Source organism: Myotis davidii, unplaced genomic scaffold (genome assembly GCF_000327345.1).
Source record: "Myotis davidii unplaced genomic scaffold, ASM32734v1 scaffold167, whole genome shotgun sequence".
In the NCBI taxonomy this organism is placed as follows: domain Eukaryota; kingdom Metazoa; phylum Chordata; class Mammalia; order Chiroptera; family Vespertilionidae; genus Myotis; species Myotis davidii.
The window spans coordinates 903,779-912,864 of NW_006300048.1; the positions used below are offsets into that span (position 1 = coordinate 903,779).

The 9,086-nt window shown below is 51.5% G+C and overlaps 1 protein-coding gene across 1 annotated transcript in view; it reads right to left on the reverse strand.

Moving 5' to 3' along the window:
- Positions 1 to 342: 342 nt before the first annotated feature.
- LOC107185069 overlaps positions 343 to 9,086 on the reverse strand; it is a 10,061-nt gene continuing 1,317 nt past the window's right edge. The window contains exons 3-6 of the mRNA XM_015572150.1: positions 7,971 to 8,070; positions 6,623 to 6,735; positions 5,823 to 5,926; positions 343 to 1,602 (exon numbers count right to left, since the gene is read on the reverse strand). Coding sequence (XP_015427636.1) covers positions 1,426 to 1,602; positions 5,823 to 5,926; positions 6,623 to 6,735; positions 7,971 to 8,070 — 494 coding nt within the window. The 3' untranslated portion in view covers positions 343 to 1,425. The remainder of the gene's footprint in view (positions 1,603 to 5,822; positions 5,927 to 6,622; positions 6,736 to 7,970; positions 8,071 to 9,086) is intronic.

Sequence of the window (9,086 nt, forward strand, 5' to 3'; positions counted from 1 at the left end):
GACCAGTCAGGTGTGAGGTCGGGTACAGCAATGACCCTGCCTCCCGCAGTCAGACCTGGCTGCAGGAAGAGGACTTGGTGGGAAGGGCAGTGCTGAGCACCGAGGAGCCAAGGAGATGCTCAGAGTATTTGCGCCAGCCATGCTCCCCGCCTCCCTCTCCCCTGTGCCTGGCCCTTCAGGTCTGCGTGATCACACTCCCCTGGAGCCTCAGACTGGGGACAGACCGTGTCCTCCAGGCCGGGAACCTGGGAGAAGGTGATGTCACAAGCAACAGTCATCCAAGAACAAACCTCATCCTCCCACACCAGCCTGCGGACCTCAAGCCCCCACCCTTCTCTCCCTTTCTGGTCCTCAGGTTCCATCCTGTGGGCAAGGCTGAGGTCCCATCATGACTGAAGGTGAGCACGGTACTGATGGAAAAGTCCCAAACCAGCCGCCTGAGCAGGAGGCAGCGAGCTCCCAGTCCTGGGAGAGACGGGAGCAGAGACCGCCTGACACTGGAATCGCACAGAGGGGTCTGGGGTCCCCGTTGGCCGTTGGATTCAATGACCTTTAATGTCACTCTTGAGAAGTGATGAATCTGTGATTCCAAGTCATCCTCCCCTTAATGCGGCAGGACACGGCCTTTCTGCCCACAGGCCCTGAAGTTGCGGGGCTCAGGGCTCCCCTTCAGGGCCTGTCTCCAGAGGGCCCTGTGGGCGTGGACTTTGGGAAAGCAGGCACCTCGCTAACCCTCTGTCTGCCTAAGATGCAGTGGGCAGAGGGGCCGCAGTTTCTGGGGAAGGCAGAGGAGCCCTGGGCAGTTCTGATAAAGTGGGCCACAATAGGAAGGGATGCTCCCCTACCACGCCCTGCCTGGCAAGGGCAAGGCTGAGTGTCCTGGCAGGGCCGTCGGTGAGGATGGATTAGAATTAGGAGGCCAAGAAGGAGGAGAGGAGCTGGGGTGGCAGATAGAACTTTCCAGCCGGGCCTGGAGGCCCTGAGAGGACAGTTAAGGGAGGGGCTCTCATGGGGACAGTCACCAGCAGAGGAACTTTCCTAACCGTTAGGATTTCACAGCCTGGTCAGGAAGGAAGTGAGACCAGAGAGGGGGTGAAGATTGGGTTACTCAGAAGCACTGAGTCCCAGGCCCTCTCCACTCAGAGGGGAGTAGGCAGGTATCCAGAAACCCCTTGGTCCCCACCTGCCCCACAGCCCTCAGACTCAGAGCTTCTCTCCTCTAGGTGATAAGGCTTTTCTTCCTTTGCTCCCCCTTCATCTCCTCTGCAGGAAGGGATGGCCCTTGATGGTTTGGGGCCTTCTCGGCCACAAGAAGTCACCCGTCCCTGGGAGAGCAGCCCTGTGCCTCACACAGGTGCTCACTGCGAAGTGACTTCTGCCTGCTGATCCTGGGCTCCTCCTGGGCAGCCGGCTGGGGCGCAGGGCTCAGTTTTTAGCGATGCTGGCATATTCCACAGCCAGAAATGGGTCAGATGTGGGCCTCAGGCCGGGGCGGGTGTTGATGTAGATGGGGTCCTCGAGGCCGAAGGGGTCCAGGTTGGTAAATGAGGCGTAGTGGATGTCCCCAGTGTCCTTGCCAGAGCCTAGCTGCTGGTCGGAGCCCTGGGAATCAAAGACAGACAGATGTCCACTGTATGGATCACGGCTGGGAGTGGTCAGGGGCCCCCGGGTGACCAGAGCTGTGCCGAGGATAGGGACAGGGAAAAGGTATGGGACAGGGTGTGGGTCCTGCAGGAACTCTGGGGATGGCAGAAGGCAGCAAGGGCACCTTCACTGAACATGATTAGAATAAGGAAGGTGAAGAACCAAGATGCCGGTGTAGGTACACATGGTACTCACAGCCTCCCACAACCACATCACAATTATAACTAAAAGACAGAGCAACCATCGTTCAGAAACCCAGAAAGCTGGGTGTTGGAAGTCCTACAATTAGAGAAGTAAAGAAGAAAGTACATTGAGACTGGTAGGAGGGGCGGAGGGGTGGAACAGGCTGGTTCCACAGACATGTGTAGCGTGTTTTTAATCGGGAGGGATATCTTGGCTGTGGAGGCCACTTGTGAGAAGCCTCACACCAGACCCTTCAGCTCAGGTTTCCAGTGCCGGGAGGGGAAATCTCCTTAACTTCGAGCTATAAAAACCAGTGGTGATTGTGGCTGAGTGACCGAAGGCTGCTGGAGTCCCTCTTAAAGGGCCAGTGCATGAACTTACTTGGACTTGCTCCCTCTGCACTCCAGTGCTCGGGTAATCGCTTAGGGCAGTGGTCGGCAAACTCATCAGTCAACAGAGCCAAATATCAACAGTACAACGATTGAAATGTCTTTTGAGAGCCAAATTTTTCAAACTTAAACTATATAGGAAGGCACATTGTTATTAACTTAATTAGGGTACTCCTAAGCTGGCCTTTGCTAAAAATGTCCTCAATCTGATTGAGGTACGTTCGCTGAGGTCGACCCCTTCCAACTCTCCCATCCACACACGTCTTGTATACTTGTTTCGACTATCTCCTTTCATTCATCCTCTCTATATGTCCAAACCATCTCAACATACCTTTCTCAATCCTCGACACTACATCTTCTTTCACTCCACAATGTTCCCTAAAATTAACTTAATAAACTTTACTTAAAGTTTTAAGTCTTAGTTAAACTGTAGTACGTTGAATAAAACTTGATATCATACTTAATAACGATGTTATTTATTGATAAAATAAAATTCTTTACAATTTACCTTACAATATCCATAAAATTAAATCATGACAATGACTGACAAACACTAATGTGAACAATGGCCTTGCATCTCCTTGGAAAGCTTGGGTAAGTCAGGTTTGTATGTTGTTGTTTTTAATTTTAGGCACAACTTCTGCGCATAGGCCACAAAGTTTCAATCGCACTGTACATGCATGCCTGCACGTGGTATTTTGTGGAAGAGCCACACTCAAGGGGCCAAAGAGCCGTGTGTGGCTCGCGAGCCACAGTTTACCGACCACTGGCTTAAGGGGATCGAGGGACATACAGAGAGGAACTGGATTGTCTGGCATGGGAGCAAGAACTTGTGGGAGGCTTTCTCCAAGATAGGAATGCTCATAAGGTTCATTGTTCCTATGCTGAGACCTCCACGGTCACAGAGCTGACTAGCAACCACACCTGAGTCTCCATCAACCTGGTTCACACCGTTTGCTCCACCCTGGTGATTCCCTGAGACCCTGCCTCATCCAATTTGCCACCCTACTCAAGCTGTTTGCAGCTTCTTTCCATATGATTGACCTGTCCTGGCTCAGGCTTTCCTAAAATCTCTCAAACAATCAGAGCTGGTGTCAGCATGCCTCATATTTATCAATAAGAGGCCCAAGACCAGGCACTAGCAGCAGCCTGTCTTGCTTCACAGCTTGGCCTCTCCTGGCTACTTCCAAGCTCAACACAAGTAGCAGCTATGTGCAGATCACTCTGTAGTTCCTGGGGGCAGTGGGGTGTGGGGGGTGGGGAAGGCAAGCAGTGGCTGACTTTGCACCTCCTGAGGCCCCAGAGCCAGTGTACCCAGTGGACATTTTCAGACCACAACAGATTACAACTCTACACACCCACGAGTGACACATTAAGGGGCAAACTCAGTGAACACCAAAGCCCCACTGAAGCAAGTCCTGCTCCATAGGGGTATCTCCTGCACAGCAGCGCTTCTGCTGTAGTCACAGTGGGTCTTTGCAGCCATTTGGCCTGGAAGTCAATTCATCTCAGCAATGCCAAGAGCAATCAAGGCTCAACTATAACAAGACTATGCACACAGCCTACACAGGGGTGCACCTAGAGTGCATAGCTCAGATGACTGGGGAGGCTGAGCCACTGGGCCCTACAGGACACCTACTACACAAGGCCACTCTACCAATTCCAGGAGACATAGTAGCTCCACCTAATACACAGGACAAATACAGAGAGGCTGCCAAAATGCAGAAACAAAGAAACATGTCACAAATAAAAGAACAAAAGAAATCTCCAGAAACAAACAAACAAACAAACACTAAATGAAATGGAATCAAACAAACTACTAGATACAGAGTTCAAAACAATGGTTATAAAGATGCTCAAGGATCTTAATGAGAATTTCAAGAACCTTAGTGAGAACATAAAAAAACATGAAAAAGTACCAGTCAGAAATTAAGCCTACACTAACTGAAATAAATAATAATTTTCAGGGATTCAACAATACAGTAGAGGACACTGAGAATCAAATCAGTTACTTGGAATATCAGGAAGCAAAACAATACCCAGTCAGACGAGCTAAAAGAAAAAAGAACCCAAAAATATGAAGATAGTGTAAGGAGCCTTTGAGACAACTTCAGCATACCAATGTGCTCATTATGGTGAGTGCCAGAAGGAGAAGAGAGAGAGCAAGATATTGAAAAACTGTCTGAAGAAATAATGACAAAAAACTTCCCCTACCTGGTGAAATAAATAGTCTTGCAAGTCCAGGAAGTACTGAGAGTCCCAAACAAGAGGAACCCAAAAGAGGCCCACACCAAGATACGTCATAATTAAAATGTAAAGATTAAAGACAAAGAGAGAATTCTAAAAGCAGATAGTTACCTACAAGGGAGTGCCCATATGACTGTCAGCTTATTTCTCAACAGAAACTTTGCAGACAAGAAAAATTCAAAGTGATGAATAGTAAGGACTTACAACCAAGATTACTCTACCCAGCAAAGCTGTCATTTAGAATTGAGGGTCAGATAAAGAGCTTCACAGACAAGAAAAAGCTAAAGGAGTTCATCACCAACAAACCAGTATTACATGAAATGTGGATGGGTATTCTTTAAGAAGAGGAGGAGGAGGAGGCAGAAGAAGAAATATGAACAAAAAATGGTAATAACTACATATCTGTCAACAACTGAATCTAAAAAGCAAAACAAACAAGTAACCTAATGAACAAAATAAACCGGAGGAATAAGATAGAACCAGAGCCATGAAACATGGAATAATCTGACAAATCTCAGAGGGAAGGGGGGTGGTGGGAAGAGATTAACCAAAAAATTTACATGCAGATATGATTTACCTATGGACACAGACAGTAGGGTGGTGAAGGCCTGGGGCAGGGTGGGAACAGGTGGAGGGGGGCAATGGGTGGAAAAAGGGGGACATCTGTAATATTCGCAACAATAAAGATGGGAAAGGAAAGAAAGAAAAGAAAAAGGAAGGCTACACAGAGTGCAGTCCAGTCAGAGGACCAGCAGCGCCATCTCAGTCTCCACCCAGATCTATTAGCCCAAAGTCTCTGGGGGTGGGACCCAGAGTGGCTGAGCCACTGGCCGTCATGACCCAGCAGATAAGTTGGCATTAAAAGCTGTCTCCCACAGAGGGAAGCTTGGTCAGTCAGCTTCTCCCTCCCTCTCTGAGGAGTTTCAGTTGGGAAATTTGGGGAAAGAACATGCATAGACAAGGCATTAGGGGCATGACCAGTCACAAGTGAGTCTAGAAACTGTAAGTAAACAGAAGCCAGGAAGTTGGAAGAAGAAGAAAAAAAAAGGAGAAGGAGGAGGAGGAAGAGGAGGAGGAGGAGGAGGGGAAGGAGAAGTAGAAAAAGGAGAAGGAGTGGCAGCAGCTCAGCCGGTGTGGCTCAGTGGTTGAACATCAACCCATGAACAAAGAAGTCCCCAGTTCTATTCCTGGTCAGGGCACATGCCTGGGTTGTGGGCTCGATCCCTAGTAGAGGGAGTGCAGGAGGCAGCCAATAGATGTTTTTCTCTCATCGATGTTTCTATCTCTCTATTCTTCTCCCTTCTTCTCTCTCTAAGATCAATAAACATTTTAAAAGAACAATAATGAAAACAAAGATACCCAGGAAAGCTGAGAGTCCCTGTGACGTGCAGGGTGGTCCGTCCGATGCGCAGTCTCATCCTCATGGGTGGAAATGCCATGGATGTGATGGGCTTTGCCCTCACCTGTGAAAAAACAGGTTTAAAGGAGAGACCTCTCTCTACCTCTCTCCTGGCAATTCGGGTGACGCTGGCTGGAGGACCTGGCTGGGTAGAAGGGACCCTGCCTGATGGGGGAGAGGCTGGACTTGGCTGGGAAGTGGCATCCTGCGGGAGGTCCCGGGCGGCCAGCACAGATCAGTGCCAGAAAGCAGATGTTAGTGCTAAACTAGGGAGCAAGTCTGATTGGCTGTCTGCATATAATTTGCATCAAACCAGTAAACTTGATCAATTCTAGGTCCACAGACACATCACTGGGTATGTGGTTACTAAACACAGTGCGAATGTGCTGAACAAACCAACAAAAAACAAGGTAGGAATCATTAAAAGGCACGGGGACAATCTTCTTGCACAAAATGCCGTAGATTTTACACGTGCTCAATGCTGAAACTTAGAACTTGGAGACTAAAAAGCTAAAGGAAGGCAATGTTTAAATGTGATAGCAATGATGAAAAATGCAATGCCACAAACCAGAACGGCCTTAGATCAATTTGTTTTAAAATCCTGAACTACGAAATGATGATAAAATATCTGGTCTCAAATGGACACTAGAATACCCAGCGGTAGGCAAGTTGGCGCTGGCCTCTCAGCTTGTTTCCTCGTTGGTAACGGGACATGAGCCTGTCTGCCGGCTCGCGGGCACCTCCCATGGGCGAGGTTTACCTGCCCTGGCTCGTCGCCGTTGCCAGAAGTACAGGATCACCAGGAGGGCCAGCGCCAGCAGCAGCAGGAGCACCACCATCACACTGAGGATGATATTGCTGTGGCCTGGGGGGCTTGGGAACAAGGACCAGCCAGGTGAGGCGAGAAGGCGCCAGGCTTCTGTGGGGAACTCATCCCTCCCCAAGCCGGTGGTCTGGACGCTCCTGCTGAGCTGGCCAGGAGACAGCCCCACAGCCAAGCTCTCTGCCTATCCGGCCTCTGGGCGTGTAGTCTTCCCCCTCTGTAAGTAGGAATGCTGACCATGTCTCCAGGTTTGCTCTGACTGCGTGTTGTCCCCTATCTGGCCTTCGGGGCCCCTGTTTTGGGATCTGTGCTCACAGCTCTGGCATCCTTCCCTCAACTGCTCTTGGTCCCAGGCCCTCACCCCCCACCCTTGGCTGAGAGATGCAGTCAGCTCTCGGAGAGACAAAGAGCTCTGTACATAATAAATGCATTCTCATAGGCCCTGTCTTCAGTCAGAGGAAGAAAAGGTAGACTTTCTCACAACACAGCAGGCTCCTAGTGAAGGTGCCTGGTGTGTCAGGTGTCGTGGGTCGAGGCAGCAGCTCTGGGGACACCGACTACTCAGCTACACTGACCAGCACCCTTAGTTTCTGGTGCAATGCCTTGGAGAAGAAACGAGTTTGCAGGGGCTCAGGATTTGCATGACAGAGGGTGGAGAGAGGGTGGGCGGACAGAGGTGGGAAGAAAACCAGCCCTCAGGCCAGTCGCAGTGGCGGCAGGGGGGAGGAGGGGGGGGGGCGCTTGGGAACCATGCGACAGAGGTAGAGGAGTCAGGCCATGGGCTGTGGTCACTGGGATGAGCCTTTGCCTGGACCTTGTGGCTCCCCTGAAAGGAGGAGACAGGCTGGAACAGGGAAAAGGGAAAAGGAACAGGCCAGGCACTGGGTCCTTTGTGTCCCCAGAGGCTAACTTGCCAATGTCTGGAGACATTTTCGTTGCCTGGATACCAGGTACAATGGGTACCTGGGGGAGGTGTGTGCTATTACTGGCTAGTGGGTAGAGGCCAGGGATGCACAGGACAGCCCCTCCCAACAAAGAATTGTCTGGCCCCAAATGTCAATAGTAGCAAAGGCAGCAAACCCTGTCGTACGGTGGGAAAGTTACTGACTCCATTTTGCAGATGAGAAAACTGAGGCTCGAAAAGGTAAAGTGACCTGAAAAAGGCCCCATTTCATCCCCCTGAGAGCCAAGTGTCCATGGGAACATGTAGTTGGAGGTATCTGGCATTTCTGGCAATGGATGGGAGGCAACGGAGGTGTAAGGGGACAGGGAGGGGGGACAGTACCCGTCAATGACAGGGCTGATGGCTAAGGTCCCGGCTGTGGTCCCGGTGGTCCTGGTGGTCCCGGTGGTCCTGGTGGTCCTGGCGGTGGACGGGGTTGGAGCTGTGAGAGACGACAGTGAGGGCCACTCCAGGGCTCAGCCTTCCAGCCCCAGCCCTGGGCAGGAGGAGCCCATGCAAGGCCTGGACCAAGCGAGGACTGAGAAGCACCGCATGCCCTGCGAAGGCATGGAGGGGGGCAGTGCCCTCAGGGAAGCGGCTGTAGAGGAGACGTCATGCTGTCACTTGTATGATGGCTGTATTCTATGGTCTCCTCTGTTTCCATTGTTTTTTAGCGTATCGTGCATGTTCAACCTGCAATACCGCCCTCCTCCCCTCCAAACCCTTTTGCCTCCCTTGGATAAATTCCTGCTCATCCAACCAGGCCCCTGTAGTGCCACCTCCTCGGGGGAGTCCTGCAGGCAAGTCCATACTCCTGGCCTCACCAGCAACCTGGCCCCCTCCCTCCTCTGGGCCTCCATCCAACAGGCCTCCATTATGGCCCCCATTCCCCGCATCATAGCCTTTTATTTATGTCTCAGGGTTCCATTCCCCTTCCAGGGCCTCGCCCCGTGCCCGACATGCAGTGGGCAATGAGCCCAGGTTTGGGCAGAGAATGACCGAGCAGCTAATGTGTGTGCGCCAGGCCCCCAGCTGACCGAACAGGGAGTGGGGCAGACTCGGCAGCCGGGCGGGGGTCTTGAAGGTACTGTTTAACCCTTGACCATCACGGGGAAATGTAGGGGGGCTGTGCACCTCTGAAGCTTTCAGGAGGCATATGGGGGAGGGGCTCAGGGTTAGGAGGAGCCTCAAGCCTCCCAAGCTGAGGCTGAAGATCACTCATGTATCAGTTGCCCTGCAGGGTGGGACCCAGGCCCTCTGAGCCCCAAATCCCACATCTGCTCACTGTGTCTGTCCCCTGCCTGTCCGCATTCCCTGAGCCCACACAGTGACCTGTGACCCGCCTCAAGCACAGCCCTTGGAGACAAGGTGGGATTAGGGTCAGGGGGAGGGGTGCCCGGAATGGACCCATAAGCGAGGCTTGTGCAAGCCTAAGGCAGCTTGGTGATCTGTAGGACT